This window comes from Microtus pennsylvanicus, chromosome X, assembly GCF_037038515.1.
Source record: "Microtus pennsylvanicus isolate mMicPen1 chromosome X, mMicPen1.hap1, whole genome shotgun sequence".
Taxonomy (NCBI): domain Eukaryota; kingdom Metazoa; phylum Chordata; class Mammalia; order Rodentia; family Cricetidae; genus Microtus; species Microtus pennsylvanicus.
In genome coordinates this window covers 54559617-54579197 of record NC_134601.1, presented here as the reverse complement: position 1 = coordinate 54579197, position 19581 = coordinate 54559617, and the positions used below count along the sequence as shown (strand labels likewise).

The 19581-nt window shown below is 42.8% G+C and overlaps 1 protein-coding gene across 1 annotated transcript; it reads left to right on the top strand.

The window, feature by feature from the left end:
- The first annotated feature begins 7701 nt into the window (after positions 1–7701).
- Positions 7702–18066, top strand: LOC142841819 (rhox homeobox family member 1-like). The gene is made up of 3 exons (XM_075958937.1): positions 7702–8117; positions 8654–8699; positions 17971–18066. Exons 1-3 carry the CDS (start codon positions 7702–7704, stop codon positions 18064–18066), a joined length of 558 nt encoding a protein of 185 aa, XP_075815052.1.
- The last annotated feature ends 1515 nt before the right edge of the window (positions 18067–19581 follow it).

Below are 19581 nucleotides of genomic sequence, written 5' to 3'. Positions count from 1 at the left end.
CGCACAATGGGGGACTGGATAGATAGATGGTTCAGTGATCAAGAGCCCTTGCTGCTCTAATAAAGGACCCGAGTTCGGCTCCCAGAGCCCACATAAGAAAGCTGACAACCACCTATTACTCTAGCTCCAGGGTATACAATGTCCTTTTCTGGACACTGCAGACACCCACAAACATGTACAAATACTTACTCATGAAAGCACACACACATACACATAAATAAAACCTAAACTATATCTAAAAATGAGCTGAATCTTCCAAGAACTGGGAAAACCCTAGGGAATCTGTCAGGAAGAAGGGTAGTGACCCTTCCCCATTTCCCCCCGTGGTTAGCTCAGGCACCGATTATTTTCCCGAAAAGGTGTCATATGCCTTATTTTGTGTGTTTATACAAGTTGATTACTTGACTGTTTGTAGATTTGGCAGTGTAGATGAAGAGACAGGGACCCTGAGCCTGCAGTATGCCAGTGCAGGAAGCTGAATCTTTCTGTTGACATGGAATCATGGGATGATACTTGACATTTATACATGGGCATCAGAACAGTTTCCCCCTCTCCCTGACTACCAAGCACTTTCTAGGAGACCTCTGGATTATAACTTCAGAGGAAGAAGAGAGTAGATGGCAAAGAAAGAAGCAGCATAAGAAAAAGAAAATGGGATGGGCAGTGCCAGCTTTGTCTAATAGGAAGCTAAATCCCAAAGACTGAGCTCTACATATCTTGGGACCCTGAATGAAATGCTTCATTCACAGCTTCCTAAACCATGAATGGGGATGACATCAATGGCACAGGACCGGGATACCATCCGGGTTCATGAATTACTTGCAGAATTTTGGCATCCTTTTACTTCAGCTTCACAAACCAGTGTACCAGCAACTACAGTTTCCTTCCCCTGGGAAGCACATCCTCAAAGCTCTTGATGTCTTCCACAAAGCATAATAACTCACCACCTAGATAGATTTTATATTAGCTTCCATTTTCTGGCTTGGACCTTTTCTTCCTTGCACCTCCTTCCATTCAACAATGGTGGAGGATGGCCCTATGGATTCAGCCCTGTTGCTGCACCTTATTACACCTTATGATGTTTGTCTTTGGCTTGTGCTTGGGAGAGGCACTTAATATTTGCAACGGAGTTCGGCCTCATCATTTTCATGGATATAATAAAACATGTAGTAGGCCACAAAAGCAACTGTACCAAGTGTGTCAAAGAGATGACTTCCTGGCAGAGTTACTGGCAGTGCTCACACCTAGAGCAGCTAGATAGAAGGACAAGGCAGAGGAAGCATTGAAAGTCAGCCAGTTCTGTTGCAGGAGCCCTGCTCAGGTAACCCCCCCCCAAGCTTTGGGAGTCAGCCTACAACCGGAAGTGCCCTAATGGAACAGAGATCAGGTCATATGCTGTGGGACACAGAGCTCATGCAGTGTGGGTATTGGTGGATGCATGAAGCACCATGCTGAGGTCCACACGTGCACTGCAGAGTGGCAGACATTGCTCCCAATCAGAGTACCTTACCTGAATGACAGTCTCAGCACTAGGATAATACTTTCAGAGCTCTCGTCAGCCTGAAAGCTGCTGACTTCTGTAGTACTGTAAATAGCCCAATCAAAGTGACTTTACCAATTCATTGTCCCTCATACTCAGCACTAATGGGATGTCTCCACCAAATCCCTCCCGTCAGAGCTCAGGGAACACCATTGAAGAGGAGGTAGGAGGGGTGTGAGAGCCAGAGGGGATGGAGGACACCAGGATAACAAGTCCCTCTAAGTGGATTGAGAACAGCTCATAGGAACTCTCAGAGACTGCGACAGCAAGCTCAGGGACTACAGTGTCTCTGCTAGTTCTCTACTTATTAACTATAGCTTTCAGTTTAGTGTTTTTTGGGACTCCTGAGTGTGAGAACCAATGGTATCTGACTCCTGGGCTCTTTTCCTTCTCTTAGTTTGCTTTGTCCAACTTCGATGTGATAAACCTTTTTAGCATATTTTATTTTATTTCATTACAAGGAACGATAATGTACTATAGGCCAATCTGGTGAGGGTACTCTCTCAGTTCAAGTTTCCTTTTCCAAAATGACTCTAGCTTGTGTCAGGCTGACATAAAACTAGCCGGCAAGACAGTCAAGAATGTAGTTTATCTGTATTGTATTCATTTATATTACACAAGGATTTTTAAATTCTGTTTGTTTGTTTGAGAAAAGATCTCATTATGGATTGCTTTCTGACCTGGAAGTTTCTACATTGAACAGCAGAGCCTCAAATATGTGGTGGTATTGTTGCATTTACTTTCTTAATGCTGGGATTATAGGTATGTGATACCATGCACAACATTGTTGACTGTTTCTTATAGAAATATAAAATATTAGACCTGAGTTTATATATGAAAATTAGAATTGCAATTAAATTCCTGATAACAGTTGGAATGACCAGAGACCAGATCCCCCATCCATGTTCATGAACCGCATTGTTAGTTCACGAAGGCTTTCTTCTCGCCCATGGAAGCATCAGTTCCTAGTCACAGAAACACCGTCTCTTCATCTAGGGATAGTAAATATATTTGTAACCTGTAGCAAAAATGCTGACACCAGAAACAGACATGTCTAGAGGGGCAGATTCTACTAAGGACAAAACCCCTCAACCCACATGACAATAGCAGAGGACCAAAGGACATGCTTTGCGGAGGCAAATGCTTTGTTCACCACATTCAGGCCATGGAGTCTGCACAATTAAGTGAGAGCTGACGCATGGATGTCCATCTGAGCATGAAAGAGGACATGGAGGTGCTTTGTGGTCAGAGCCAGGATGATGGCAGGGGTCCCAATTAACTCCCAGATACTACATTTCTCTGGGGATAGCTCAGTGTTCTTCTCCTGTTCTAAATCTGCAACTTTTGGTTTCCCATCATGCACTCTGGGACCCAGGGTTCCAATACCTTCCACAGCCAGTGTGTGTGTATGTGTGTGTGTATTTGTGTGATTTTGTGTGTGTGTCAGTGTGTGCATGTGTTGTGTTCATTTTCTTTACTTTTTCTTTTTTATGTATTTTTGAGATAGGCTTTTTATGTAGCTTTTGGTACCTGTAATGGAACTAGGTCTTGTAGAACAGACTGGCCTTGAACTCACAGAAATCAGCCTGCCTCTGCCTCCTGAGTGCTGGGATTAAATGCATGTGCCACCACTGCCCGGCAATGTGTTCATTTTCTGTATGATGAACTGTTTGTGGATGACCGGGGAGACCATGAGTGTAAATCCTGTCAGGAACAAAGAGCCCTGCCATAGTAGCTGTAGCAATGGAACATAATGGAAAGAGGAAGTGGCCAGGAGCACAGGTAACCTGGTGTCAGTCTAGAATCCCTGGGACTTCATGCTTTCAGCTTGTGATTCCAGGGCTGGGAGAATATTGCCCTAATATTCCTAATGTTCCTTGTCCTTATGTTTGTGGGATACGCACCATGCTCATGGCCTGAGCAAGGGATGAGCTCAGACCTTATTCCCCACTCCTTGGCTCATTTCATGCTTCTGACATCACACATCTGAGTCTTGATATTTGTCTCCCTCTGCCTCCTGACACATTCCTTACCTCCCTTCACTCCATGAGGGTGCAGCCCTTTCTCCACCCTACTCCTGAACATTCTCAGCTTCCTCTCTCTCTCTCAGGATGTGTCCCGCTCCCACTGCTCTCCCTCACAGTCCTGTCTATGCAGCCATGTCTATCACCTCAGACTCACTGGAATGTTCCTTCAATTTTACGACACAGTGTTCTTTTGTCTCACTGCTATCAATCTTGAGGTCATTGAGGAAAAAAGCCTGACATCCAGACTCTCCTGAGTTCTTTGAGACTGGGCATGGACTCTGAACTTATGATTAATTTTTGAAGGTATTTTTGGGTATTAATTGTGACCTTTTAGGGGGCCTTGATGCATCAAACCATATTGGTCTGGAAGCAATCCACAGGTTCTCATCTTCTGTGAAAAGAACCTCTTTTCCAAAGCACCATATCCTTAGACTCAAATTTTGAAGTCAAGATACCTTTATAATATAAATGTTATTTAGCTTAGCAGCCCATACAATGAAATGTCTTTCTGTACTTAGCTCCTTCACAGTCAAAAGAATTCAAAGAAAACATAATACTATACATAATCTAGAGTCTTTGTGAATTTTCCTTTTTACATGGCTCATTTTTCTCTATTGAATCTGTGACTATCTGTACTTGGTCTCTTTAAAGACTTTACCCCCCCCCATTTAAAAGCTTTATTTTATGACTCTCTATAGTCTTTTTTCTTTTCTCTTCCAAGCCTACATACATTTATCCAACACTATGACCCATTTATATAGTTCTTTTTTTATTCTGTCCTACTGTGTATCTAATTCTTTTCTGATCAGAACTGTTTCTGAAAATGCTAAGCAGCACGGTCTCAGTGGTTCTGGGTGCTGACTCCACCTCTCTCAGGCTTTAAATATGGTGAAGATAGTTCACCTCAGCTCTAAGACTGCTGTGTGGAAGCCGTCCTCACCACCTAAACTCTGGGTAGCACTATGCAGCATATAAACCCTTTTTTCTGAGTAAAAATTAAATGTGCCATGCAGTGCACTAGATGGCCTTGAAATATTTATGTGTACTTCAGCAGGAAACCACCATGCCCTCAGGCCTTGTAAGCCTAGTGTATCTGATCCCTCTGTCTGCCCAGGTGGGGAAAGCTGAGCTGTGGGTATAGTGCCCGAGGGGGCACGCAAACACCTGGGCCCATAAATGCCATTGAAATGCTCCATAGCCAGAGGCTGTACTGGTAACATGGCCCAGGAAGCTGCATTTTAAAAGGGCAGGGCTCTTATTCTGCTGCTTCTGCTGAGTCAAGCAAATCTCTATTAAAGGAGCTGTGGCACACCTCCAGCAAACACAAAGAAGTTATGTTAAACTCTATATTTCTTTAGTCTATAATTCTTTTTTCAACTTTGAGGTTTTAAATGGATTTAGATGACCATGTTGGAGCACCAATAGTTTCAGAGTGGGACTGCTCGTTTGTCCCAGGCACCCAGCTAGATTATCCATGAAATAACCACACAGAAACTGTAATAATTAAATTACTGCATGGCCCATTAGCTCTAACTTCTTATTGGCTACCTTTCTTTTTCAAGGCAGGGTTTCTCTGTGGCTTTGGAGACTGTCCTGGATAGAGCTGTAGTAGACCAGGCTGGTCTTGAACTCACAGAGATCTGTCTGCCTCTGACTTCCGAGTGCTGGGATGAAAGGTGTATGCCACAAATAGCCAGCATTATTGGCTAAGTCCTATATTAATTTAATCCATTTCTATTAATCTGTATAACTCCATGAGGTCTTGCCCTACCAGCAAGGTTACAGCACATCTATTTCTGGTGGCAGTTCCATGGTGTTTCTCTGACTCTGCTTTCTTCCTCCCAGCATTCAGTTCTGTCTTCCTTGCCTACCTAAGTACTGTCCTATCAAAATGCCAAGGGAGTTTCTTTATTCCTTTACGTATGAAAGGAGCACATAAACAGAAGGATCTCCTGCCCCACAGATAACATGAGCCTGATCTCTGGGATGTGCATGATTGAAAGAGAGAGCTGATTTTCCCAAGTTGTCTTCTGTCATTCAAACATGTGCTGTGACATGCACAAAATGGTATAGGTCCATACTCACATAACAAATAAATTCAGCAATCCTAATTGACTTAGCTACTAACTCTACGGGTATTTGACAATGATTTCCTGTTTACGGACATTGATTTTCACATTTATAAGTCAAAATAATTGCACTAGAACTTCCTTAGGAATCTTACTAGCTTTCCTGATATCACAGCGCTCTAGGATTCTACAATTAAAAGGAAGAAAGAAAAAGGATGCATTTGTGTGAGGAGAGTGGACAGACGACTAAATGGCTAAGAGATTTTGTTGTTCTTTCAGAGGACCAGAGTACAGTTCCCAGGATCCACCTCGGTAACCATCTATCTCTAAGTAGAGCTTCAGGAGATCCAGTGCCCCCTGTAGGCATGCATAAGTACAAGCATACCAACTAATAATGACCTTGTATTTAAAAAAGATTTTTAAAAAATCTGACAATCACAATTTGTGATTTCTTAACCTGTAACTTCAATAAATTTAATATTAATTTTTAGATTGGTTTATTTTTCATGTGTACAGTGTTCTACCTGCATGCATGCCTTCACGCCAGAAGAGGGCACCAGATCTCATTATAGATGGTTGTGATCCACCATGTGGTTCATGGGAATTGAACTCAGGACATCTAGAAGAACATGTAGTGCCCTTAACATTTAACCAATCCCCTTAATATTAATTTTAAAAGCAATGTAAACTCTAGTTTTCTTTTTATTAATTATTTTCCCAATCACATTTCCTCTCCGATCTTTCTCTCTTCCCAGACACTTCTACTAACCTCCCTTTTCCCCCCATCTACTTCTTCTCTTTTCAGAAAAGAGCAGGTCTCCCATGTATATCAGCCATCTGTGGCATATCAAGTTGACTAGGCACGTCATCTCCTGTTAAGGTTGAATAATACAATCCAGTAGGAGGATAAGGTTCCCAAAGCAGATCACAGGATCAGAGACATCCCTACTGTTAGGAGCCCCATCAGAAGACCAAGACTATAATTTACACAACTATAAAACATGGGTAGAGGGCCTAGGTCAGTCCCTTGCAAGCTCCCTGAATTGCAGCCGAGTCTCTGTGATCCTCTCTGGACCTAGGTTAGTAAATTCTGTGGTTTCTCTGTTGGTGCCCTTGGCCTCTCTGTTTCCCACAATCCTTTCTCCACCTCTTCCACAGGATTCTCTGAGGTTCACCAGTGTTTGTAGTTCTGCATCTGTTTCCATCAGTCGCTGGGTGAAGGATTGCAGTTTCTTAATGAGATCCTCTTGATATTTTCCAACATCTCAGCCCACTGAGGAAATTTTTTGAGAATATTAATTGTTTGAATGAAAGCTAGCCCGAGGTTATTTCACTTTTGTATACTTACTGTATATATGGTGATTTCTCAGCTTAAGTACTGTTGAGAGCACTTTCAAGCTTCAGGAGTTTGCTGACACTGTGAAAAGGGCAGAGACCCACACAGTGTCACCCCAGTCAGACATGAGAAGTACTGGGCAGGACATCGTACAGTAACTCTGATGGAGATTCCCAATAAACCATCTGGAGCATTTTCATTGTTTCATTGGTGACGTCCAGTGTTTTGCAGTGACTTGTCCCCCCAGAATGCTACATAAACTCCACTTCACAAGCATGACACTCCTTCAGGTAGAGGACAGTGTTGGTGTGTTTTCAATGTCCTCTCAAGGAAACTGGGACAAACACTAGCTGACATAACCATGTCCACTTAATTCCCAGATCTTGCAGTGTGCACCCATTGAGATACAGAAGCTAGAGTTCTCCAGAGGTTCACGCAGAGGCCATGTGCTCGGTGTAAATGCGTTTCCTCATCCCTACTTGTGCAAGTGCAACAGCTTTCTTGCTCCTCACATCATTCCTCAAGGCTTTGGTGGACTTGGTTGGATTCCAATTTGGTTACATTCAGCACATGCTCCCTAGAGCTTCTTTCACATGGCATGTATCTCCTATAGGGATTGTGGGATGGAAAGAGGACAGATGTGAATCTTGCTAAAACCCACATGCTGCAAAGTCATTTCAATCCACCAAGCATTTATGGAGATGACACTACTCTCTTTTAGGTCTCATCATGGCTTTCCAATCCCAACATGTGGAGCCCAATTTCTACAAACTGGATGTAAATGAGATTGAGGTGAGCCTTGATTTTGAACACGAGGCCACTGCAGCAACAGAAAGTGTCTTCTTTGGAGAAGGGTCTCAAAATGGTTCAGGGAAACCAAAGAACCAGTTCATCCCACACCGCAAGGATGATGTGACCCACGTTGCTAACTTCAACTACCTTGGTGATGACATCAGGCATGAGAGCCATGGGAACCACCAAGGGTACAGAAACCCACAGTTGAGGGAGCAGGAGAACGTGGCTGCTGCCAGAGTGCCACAGGTCCGGCGCACAAGGCCACGGATCCAGTTTGGTCTCACACCCAGGCAGCTGAATGAGTTGGAAGATGTTTTTGAAAAAACTAAGTACCCTGATGAGATCATAAGGTATGTGACTTGTTTCAGTAGCTGTTCCAGCTCCCATCCATCAGCATCTCATTAGGAGGTATGTTCTTCACACTATGGGCCCTATCTGCTTTGAGCCCAAGCACGAGGTCTTTGTTTAGTTGCTGGGTATGGGAAGGATGTTTTGTGTGGTAAAATCAATACACACACAGACACACACACACACACACACAGTGTTGATTCTATAAAATGTTTGGTGCCTCTCAATTTCTTTGTAAGTTTTCTTTTTTTATTCTCTTCTTCTTTGTGACCCATGTTTTATAATGGAAACTGAACTCAAGATCTTTTGGTTTCTAAGCAATCCCTGTACTAGTACAGCATATCCACCTTGTGTAAATTAATGTGGTTATTTTTGCAATAAAATAAAGATCAATGGAAAGCCACTTTCATACTTTAGAGCTCACCATTTCTACATGGTTTTGTGTTGGGTGTGATTCATCTCCAGAAATGACTTTCATCTTGCCAAGCTGAAATGCTGTATTTCACTAACAGCTTCACCTTCCATCTTCTTCTCACAGGAAGGACCTTGCAAAGCGCTTGTTCCTGGGAGAATCCAGAGTGCGGGTCAGTAAATCCAAAAAGACTTTGGGCAGGGCATTCTGCTTCAGGACATGGTCCATGTTCTTGTACCCATTATGAAAAGCATGCGTGGGTGAGAGGTGTCCTTGTCTGGGTTATAATAGTAACTGAGCACTGAGTCTTGAAGTTGTCCAGAGTTAAAAATGGAACGGGTACCCATTAACTGTTCTTTCCCATTATTTGAAACAGCAGAGTCTCTTGACTGAAAAAAATTTTAAAAAGCTCATTTCTAATTTTTATCATTTTTATCATATTTGATTTTCTTTATTGAGCTATAATTTTTCTCTGCTCCTCCTTCCCTTTCCCTTCTTCCCGACTACACTCTCCTGTAACCCCCACACTCCCACTTTACTCAGGAGATCTTGTCTTTTTTTAATTCCTATGTAGATCCATTTATGCCTCTCACAGGGTCCTCTTTGTTTTATCAGTTCCCTGGGATTGCTGGTTTTCTTTGCTTTATGACTAAAAACCACTTATTAGTGATTCATATTAAATTTGTGTTTGTGGGTCTGAGTTACATCATCCAATATGGTGTTTTCTAGATCCATCCATTTGGCTGCAAATTTCAAGATGTCATTTTTTTTACTGTTGTGCAAATGTATATTTTTCTTTCATCCATTCTTTAGTTGAGGGCCATCTAGGTTCTTTCCAGGTTCTGGCTCTTATGAATAATGCTGCTATGAACATAATTGAGCTGATGTTCTTGTGGTGTGATTGAGTGTTTGGGGGTATATAACCAACAGTGGTATTGCTGGGTCTGGAGGTGAATTGTTTCCTAATTTTCTGAGAAATCGCCATACTTACTTCCAAAGTGGCTGTAAAGTTTACACTCCCACCAGCAATACAGGAGTGTTCCCTTTACCCCACATCCTCCCCAGCATAAGTTGTCATCTGTGTTTTGATCATGGCCATTCTTGCAGGTGTAAGATGGGACACAGAGTTGTTTTGATTTGCAATTCTCAGATGACTAAGGATGTTGAACATTTCCTCAAATGTCTTTCAGGGATTTGAGATTCACAGAACACTTATAATCAGTATGGGAACATCATATATATAGACAGCATTGAGTATTATATGGTCATGCACATATGAAAACATTAATGTTTACTGGTATGTGTACAGTGATTAATACTGAAGTCCGGACACTCAGGTCATTTCAGGGAACTTATGTGTACTGTTGTAGTAGGACTCTAAGTGACCTTGGGGACATTCTAATTGATGTAGCAAGTAGTAGGGGAAAAACAGGGCTCTGTTTCAACAAATAAACACTTAGTGATAAGTGTGGATTAAGTGAGACCAGAGAGAAATTAGTGTTTCATAGCTAACCTGTGTTTAATTTGTCCAAGAGTCATGTGGGAAGACACTCACAAGTGCACATGGTTGGCCTTCACCTTTGTAAGTTTGTGGAAAGCCAATGTAGAAAGCAGCAAAGTTGAACCTTCATGTTCCCCCATGCTGTGTTTTGGTTATCTAAAAACAATGCAAAATTGTCATGTCAGTGTTATGATATGTATGTGGCTGACAGCTTTAAAGGGTTAATTTTGTTATAATTAAACAAAAAGAATAACATTGAGCCCATTTAATTTAATCGAGTAAAGAGAAAGGGATCAGGGGATGTTATTGAAAGTCAAAATGCAGGTTGGTACTGAGGAGAGGGCCCGAAGGATAAAGGTCTTGCCACATGAGACTGAGGATCTGAGTTGGGACCCTCAGCATAAAGTTTAGCAGGTGTCAGCTCACCTGTAGTCAGAATCTCTTATTAAGGAGGCAGAGACTGCGGATCCTTAGGGAGATCTAGATTAGCTCAGTAGCTGAGATTCATGGACAACCCTGCCAGTGTAAATCATGTGGGGAGCAAGCTAGGAAGATGCATGAATCTGACCTTGGTCCTCTGCATGCACGAGTGTGCATTTGCACATAGATACACATGCAGATCACACACCTTTGCCAGTTTTTATGTGTTTGCAAATACATAAATAGCAAAAGTGGCAAGCCACGGTCAAGTGTGTCTTCTGTTGACTAACTTGAAAACTGAAAGTATTCTTTTCCTTTAAAGGAGACTATGTTGAACATGTGGGATTTTTGGAATGTGGGAAAAGATAGAGCTCACTTTTAGGAAGAGCTGTAGCTATCTTATTTTCAAATGAATTTCTTTCCTCCAGACAGTAAAGACTAATGTTTAGATCATGGGATAAAAGCTGAGGCCATGAGCCCAGAGAAACTGACTGCTCCATAGCAAATGAGAAAGGAGAAAGGCAGTGCAGAGTGCTATTCATGCTAACTTCCTTCAGCAAGAATCGGGCAGTCTTGATGTAGGCAAACTCCCTACCTGCAGCAGTAGCTTGTGCAGAATAGCAGTCCTGCCTAGCAGCCCCTGAGTGCTGGCATCCAAACCCCATGAGGTGTAAACTAGAGTACGACGAGGCTCAGGTGGGAAAAACTGGGAGAGGAGAGGGAGTTTTCTCCAGGGTGGAGAGGAAGAGCAATTGGAAAAGAAAAGCTGAAGGAGTGAGGCATTCTCCCCCTCTCGAGCTGACAGGACCCTGTACTTCAGCTCCAGAGAGACAGAAGTGCTGCAGTCCCAGAGACTGATGTGAAGCAGCTCTGGAGACACAGATGCCCTGCAGCTCTAGAGATGCTGATGAATCGTAGCTCCAGAGAGACTGATATACTGCAGAGCCCTATGTACTGCAGCTCTAGAGGGGCTGATGATGCACTGCAGCTTCAGAGAGGCTGATGCACTGCAGCTTCAGAGAGGCTGATGCACTACAGCTCCAGAGGCCGATGCACTGCAGCTCTAGAGAGCATGGACACAGCATACAAGAAAAGAGAAAACACTCCTGTTCTTTTGTTTGTATATTCTTCAGTGTGACATTCCCAAAGCCTTCTTATTTCCCCTTTCCTCTTATAAACATAATAGATAGGCTTTAGTAATAAAACATGGGGGACTCTGACCTAATGTGTACACACATGAGTTTGCCACTGGTGATGTGGGAGTCCCCTCTGTGTACAATGATTACCATTAATGAAGAAAGAAACTGCTTTGGACCTATAGCAAGGCAGAACTTAGGTAGGTAGGGAAAGCGAGGCTGAATACTGGGAGAAAGAAGGGCAGAGTCGGAGCGAAAAGCCATGGACCCAATGCTAGAGGCAGACATGGCGAAATTTGCTCATAAGCCACTGTCACATGGAGAAACACAGATTAATAAAAGTGGGTTAAATTAATATATGAGTTAGCCAATAATATGCTAGAGCTAATATGCCAACAGTGACTTAATTAATATAGTTCCTGTGTGATTATTTTGGGGGTAAGCTAACTGGGGGGCTGGGAACCAACAAGCAGCATCCTCCCATCACACTGGGGCTTTGATTGATTTCATGGAGGCATCTTGTTGGTAGTTTTGAGTTCCCCTCATGCCTTCTGGTCCTTTAGTTGGTCTTCTTTAGACTATACATCCACATAATAGGAGGGGCAGGCAGGGGAGAAAGGACATGGACTCAAAGATGTGCAGTTTGAGAACTTCCCAATATAATGGACTCTTATTCCCTAGGAGTCTCAGAGGATGGTGAGATCTAACAGGTAACTGTGACTGTATTTCCATGGCTGGCTATGTATTAAGGAGGAGACAGTTTTTTTAAACTGTTCTCCACATTGTTGCAGATCACATTCCTGAGTGGAGGTACATCCTAAAAACTTTGATCTCCTTGTAGAAGAACAGAGCCCAGGATGCCCTTCATGTTGGGCAAAAGTAGGGCATAATTATCAAGCTACAACTCTCATTGAGAACATTGCCTTTATCCTGAGCCCAGAAAACTTTAGAAGGCATGGAATAGGGGGAGGGCAAAAGTCCATAAGTGACAGTGACCTACCCCTATAACCTACACAATGGAAGCAGGGAGTCCCAAGATATCTGAATGATTTGTCTGAATTGGCTCATTTCCCTATTCCTATAGATCCCAAAAGTACATCTCTGTGCAGGCCTCCCTTGGAGTAGTGTTAGCTCTCCCAAGTCAATTTGGGAAGAGTGTTTGTTTGTTTGTTTGTTTGTTTGTTTGTTTGAGCTGGTGATAGGATGTTACTTTGCACACTCTTTTGGCAAGTGTGATTTCTTGTAATCACCCCACCTGCTTAAGGTGCTGGAGCAATAAGAAGCTGTCCATCTATAAATTGTGACCTGAAATCATGGGAGTAAAGTGGTTTACCGCAGAGAAATTATGTGTTTTAATAAAGAAAAATATGCCAGAGTAGATCCAGAAACACTGGAACAGAAGAAGAAGATGCTGGAGGGAGAAAGAGGAGAGGGGAATGAAGGAGGAGGAGGAGGAGGAGCCTGGGAAAGAAGTAGATTGTTTTCTGACAGTTAAGGGGAGGTAGGAAGCAGGTATCCCACTATCCTAAGTGGTGAATCTCAGAGCACCCCTTGTCCTTCCTGACATGGGCCCCTTGTATGGAGCCCCACTGGGAGTTAGGATTGAGGTTCCATACAATGCAGTACAAGCACATGTATTGTTGAAGTGCGCTGAGTTCATTTTGGTTTTTGACCTTTTGTACAGAAAATAGATTTTTGTTCTTTTAGAGTCATCTACCAAATTTGGATATTTTAGTTTTTCTTCTTCCTCTTCTGCTTTGATCCCTGAGCCTTGAAGGGAGGAGGTTATGAACACATTCCATTTAGGATAGGGCACTCCATAGTTGTGAGCAGAGATGGCCACTCACACAGTCTATAGCTAATGGAAAGTCTTTATTCCAGCTGAAAAGGATGACACCCAGGTATCTGGGCATGTAGGCATGGCACCAGGTGTCCAGAACAAGGGGGTTGTGAGGGCATCTTAAAACCTAGATGTCCTAACATCTAGCTCAGCAGATGCAGATGCCTGTGCAGAAGTAAGCAGTTTGAATCAAGCTGTTTACCGAAGTTAAGATAAGCAGTTACCTGGCGGAAGGGTTCATACAAACAGGTACTTTAACCACAGCTAAGTTAATTAGAATATCCCTGATCTTTGGTCTCTAGAATAGATTTAATTAACTTCCTGTGGGATTTTCATTTACAGAGATCAAATTCTATTTCTACCTGAAATGGCCTCAATGACAATAGAAGATGGAGTAACCTCTTCCCTGGCTTAACCTGTCACATTTCCCACTAGATTAGAAGGCATGAGTCAAATCATTGATTCTTCCCGTTCTAGGAGGGCATAGTTGTTTCTAGAAACCAGTAACTTGAATGAGTTTATTTTCTGTTTGAGGCCGTTGGCCATGCAGGTGAAGATGCAGGGTTCCACCGTTAGTCTGATCAGGACAAGAATCAACGGTCCAGTTAATGGTGACACTAAGCTATTGAGATCTGGTCAGCAGAGATTGATAACAATATCCTGATCCATGTCTTCTTTCTTTCCTTCCTTTGAGCTTTTCTCTCTCCCTTCCTTTTCCTCTTCCCATTCTCTTATCTTCTGCTTTCTTTCTTCTTTCTATCGACTATTCTTGTCCCCTCACGTACCCTTTCCACTTTCCTTTCCTCATCATCCCCCAGTCCTTTCTCCTCTGTAGAAATACGAGTGGCGGGGCTGCGTTCCAGGCACCCGGCCGCCCTCATGGCTAGCTTTAGTTAATATTTTCCAGACGTACATATATATATTTTAGATAGGCATTCTTCATATCTTTCAAAACTTATAGAATATGGCATTTTAAATGTTTTAATAACTTAGGGTTTTTCATGACAATGAGACATGTCTGCTCCTGGCAGCACCAATCTACTTCAAGAAGAAGATGGGCATTGAAGAGGATCATTATGGAGTTTGATAGCCATTTGGGCAAGAAACTGCTCTTGCCTGGACTATTGCATAAACTGGACACAGAGAACCCACAGAGAGAGGACTACTGAACTTGCCTAGAGGTGAGATGGTCTTTCGGGGTTCCTGATTCATGAAAGAGTTTGCAAGACATTCTGCAGGACACAGCAGATAGTGACTGAACTGCCTTTGAAATTCCCTGCTTCATGGAAATGTCAGCTGGATACTATGGGCCTGAAGGCTGAAGATGGATGCCCCAACTGTACAAAAGAACTTTGGGTGACTGTACAGGCAGCGAGATGTCTCTGTCATTTCTAGAGTTTTCTTTTTTCTTATTTACTTAGGTAGTATTATATCCTTCTGGAGTCTTTGATGGAGTTGAAGAATGTCTATCTAATTGAAATACATCTCTATATATCTAGAAAATCTAACTAACATGACTACAAGCTTTACTATTATTGATGATTATCCATTAACAACCTATATTTTCTAATTATACATTATACTTTTAAAATGAATTACACAATCACAATACCTTAATCAAGAGCAGAAATACATATACATATAGCAAAATTGACCTTAAAATCCATACCAATGCAAATTATTCATACCTATATCATATCCCCCTTTAAATGTAAAAGAACATTTATAAACAATAATTTGGGAACATGGGCACAGTTTTTTTCTCTCCAAACTGCTTCCTGCTGAGTGGGGGCATCGTTAATTTGGTCTTTAATGGTATAACCTGTGTGCTAGTTTCATCTCAGTTGGCAGTTGAGCGAAGCAATTTTCTGAAGATGTTCACAACAACCTTTCAGGAGGGCATGGTCTATCATACCAAATTGGAATAGAAGAAATCCACAGGGTCTGGTCCTCTGTGAAAAGAAAAGAAGACCCTCTCCGAAGCATCATATTCTTAGACCCAAATTTTGAAATCGTAATACCCTTATATCCATTCTGGTTTAGCTTGGCAGCCCATGTAATGAAATGTCTCTCTGTACTTAGCTCCTTTACAGTCAAAAATTTTAAAGAAAGCACAATGTACACAATCCAGACTCTTTGTGAATTTTCCATTTTTACGTGGCTTATTTTTCTTTATTTCTTTTAATCTCTTAACTATCTGTACTCTGTCTCTTTAAAGACTTTACCCTTTTCTTTTTAAGACATTAACTTTATTCTTTATATTCTTTTTCTTCTCTCTCTCAAGCCTACGTACATTCATCCAACAGTGTGGTCTTTTATGTCTGAATCTGTTTTATTGTGAATCTGTAACATTTTTTTACTATCCAGGAGCATTTCTTAAAATGTTAAGCAGTTCTTAAAAACTTAATTTGCACCATGTACAGGTAATACGGTACTGCCTGTGTCCTGCCCATTCGAAACCTTAACTGCGCTGTTATCACAATAATTATGGTAGTTCTGACCAGCACAGTTCAGCATGGAGCAGTCAGTCGCTCCTGCCTCAGATCCATTTGGTGCCTCTGAGCTGCGCAGAGTTCCAGCACACAGCAAGTCTACATTGGAGCCGCACTCAGCAGTTTAATTCTGAGACTGAGCGTGCAGCACAGAAACTCTTTTTATCCAAGTTACAACCAAATCTGACATGCAGAGCACTGTGTAGTGTGAAAACAGGTCTCTGTATGTCAGCGGGAATCCGCCATGCTCTTCTGCCTGCCTAAGCCTGATTTTGCAGTCTGCCCAGGTGCAGGCGAGGAGTGCTGAGCCATCAGCACAGTCTCAGAACACTCTCCTTTCGATCCCAAGTGGGAACACAAACATCCAGTCCCATAAAATCCATTGAAATGCTTTAAAGCCAGAGTTCACGCTGGCAGCACAGCCCCAGGAAGCCACGCTTTAAAATAACGCAGTGTTTTTTATGCTGCTGTTGCCGAATCAGGAAATCTCTCTATAGCACGCCACCAACAAACAGCAAAAATCTGTGTTAAACTCTGTCTCACTTATTTTTAAGCCGTCTCAGGTTTTTAAGTGGATTTAGTCCATCACGTCTAGACACCATCTGTAGTAATAGGAGCGGCGGGGCTGCGTCCCCAGCACCCCAGCCATCCACATGGCTAGCTTATGCCCCGAAATAATTACACGGACACTGTATTCTTTAATCACTGCTTGGCCCATTTCTATCTAGCCGCTTCTAGGCTAACTCTCGCACCTGGACTAGCCCATTTCTAATATTCTATGTACCACAGCTAGGTGTGCTTACCGGTTAGATTCTAGCCTATGTCCATCCTGGGTCGGAGCTTCATCGTGTCTGTCTGCTCAGGAGCCGGGAGCATGGCGTCTCTGCTGAGGCGTCAGCTCCCGAGAGGAGAGCTGTCGAGTCTCTGAGCTCATTTCCTCTTTCTCCCAGCATTCTGTTCTGTTTGCTCCAACCACCTATGTTCTAAGCTATGAGGCCAAGTCGTTTGTTTATTACTTAACCAATGAAATCAACAGATTGATATATGATACTCCCACATCACTCCTCTACTTATTTAAAAAGCAGTTACTCATGCATGCACTCCAGGGCACTGGCAGACCATTCCTACCACCTCATCTTCATTCTTCTCTCTTAGACCAATAGGCTGCTGAATTTTCAGGAAGCCTGCTGAAAACCAGACTTGGCCCAGGCATTGGCCCATCACTTCCCAGCAGCTTCCTTTCTTGTGCATAGGAGATAAGAGGCCTCTATGGGAGGACACAGAAACCTCCGCAGTCACCCAGCAAGGGCCCTGCATTTTTGTAGATCTTTCATGGATAAAACAGTACACGGTCAGACAGAAAAAGAAATAAGTAATATATTCAGCTTTCTGGCTCTTCAACTTAGGTCAGAAATCTTGGGATCATCTTAAAAAATCAAATTTGAATAATCTATGGCAGTTGTTTCAGCTGTTCCTGCACCTATTTAAACAGAACCAGAATTGGGACCCGTTTAGCCTTTGTTAACATTGATTCAAGGCCAATATGAACTCTCCCATCCTTTCTATTATAGGCATATATCATGAGAATTACATAGACAAGAATGGATGCAGTGGGGTGTGACTTTCTAGGGAGTTGAAGAACATATAATTATTCTAAGCTGTAGTTCAAGTAAGCCAGATAATTCAAGGGCATGATGAGGTACATTGTCCTTGGCAGAGAGTGTATAGATGGTAATCCCTGAAAACCTTTTGATATCTGGTCTTCTCCATACCCTGATTTACTGATCCCCAATCTCTTTCTTAGAGTCATATTTTCCCATTTCCTTGAAAGGACATAAGAGAGGAAAGGTACTAGCTAACGAATTTCCCATTTCCGGTTGTTCTGAATTCTGACTTCCAGGGCTGTGGTTGCTGAGGGTTTTGTGCCTCCTTGGTTAGAAAAGTCTGGTCAATCTAAAGCCTCACTGGCATTTAATGTTATACAGATTTGTGTTTTCCACATGTGATACTGACTTGAATACACTAAAGCCATCTCTTTCACCATGTTATTGCAGAGCTGGTTTAAGAAAAGAAGAGCCCAATACAGGCAACATCAGCAGTCTCAGATTCTCCAGTGTGAATCTGCTGATGGCCAGGACACATTTCAGTAAAGCTTTTGTAGGAGTCCTGAAGCATCATCCTGTCCAGGCCCCAGATGAAGACAGGATCTTCAGGTGTCACTGACACCTTCTGATGGCTGTGACACCTTATCCCTTCAGGAATAAAGAGTTGTGTATTCAAAATATTTCAGGTCCTTTTTGGAGGTCTGTAAGGTGTGGATGTCCATTATTGAGAAAATATTTAACAGAAGATAAAAGAAAGGGAACAAACCCTGAGTCACCTTTACTACTCCACAAGTCACAAAAGTTTCTCAAGACCGATGGCAATCCTCACACAGACATATATTCTTCTCTGTTGTCACATTGTACCATCCTCACCTTAACTCGACCCTGTGGGAACAAACACCTAAGAACAGGAACAGGACAAGTCCCCTGTGAGAAGTTTGTTCACGACAAAATCAGAGTTTCCCCCAAATCTACAAGTTCACTCTTGTAATGCAATAAATACAAAAAGACTACTTTCTGAGCATTTATCAGAGGGGAGTGTGACCAGTGACCTAGGCTGCCCCCAGGTCTGTTCACTGTCCCTCCTTTCAATGGCACAGTTATGGTACTAGGAGTTCTCCTGACACAGGTCCTACTGTTTCAAAGGAAACACAAGAGCCCATCCCATGCCCATTAGAAAGAGGCTACTTCTTTGCTCCCCCACCTAGACCAAGATGCACAAGAGGCATATTGATCGATCCTCCCAGGTCAGGCAGGAGAGGCAAAGGATTCTCAGTAGATGCACGAGGCCAGGTTAGTGGAAGACATAGGATGCAGACTTCAGAGCATGTAGGGAGCAATGGGCTGTGTTAGCCCAAGGGTGATTGGAGGAGAGGCAGTGTGGAAAGCCTATAAAGAGGGTTATGCCTGAGTTCCGGCAGGGAGGACACATCAGGGTGGCATTAGCATGGTGGTGTATGTCATGGTGTTCAGTACATTACCTGTGAGAAAGTGGCCAAGGTGTGAGCTGCTTTTGATGCTGTGACACCTTGTAGATATGGCAGACTCTAGAAAAGGGGGTGCAGCAGGATGTGTTAAAGCCTCTTTCCAAACTGAATACCGGTAAGGGGGGAATCTGGACTTTGCAATAGAGAAGATGGGTAAACAGGGCTGTGTACAGAGGAAACACATCTAGAAATTTGGTGTGAAAGAGGACGGGCAGATAGACTGGTTGCAGTATAGCCTTGTATTAGGAAGTTTTGTTGATTGTAGAGGCACTGCAGAGAGATGGAGGATGTGAATCCCTATAGCAAGAGTTTCCAGAGGACAGATAATGAGTACTGGGTGGTTTTGTGTGTCATCTTGACACAGGCTAGAGTCATCAGAGAGGAAGAAGCCTCCGGTTGAGGAAATGCCTTCATGAGGTCCAACTCAAAGTCATTTTCTCAATTATTCATCAAAAGGCAAGAGCCCAGCTTACAGTGTAAGGTGCCCTTCCTGGGCTGGTGGTCCTGGGTTCTATTGAAAGCAGGCTGAGTAAGCCATGGAAAGCAAGCCAGTAAGCAGCTCTCCTCCATGGCC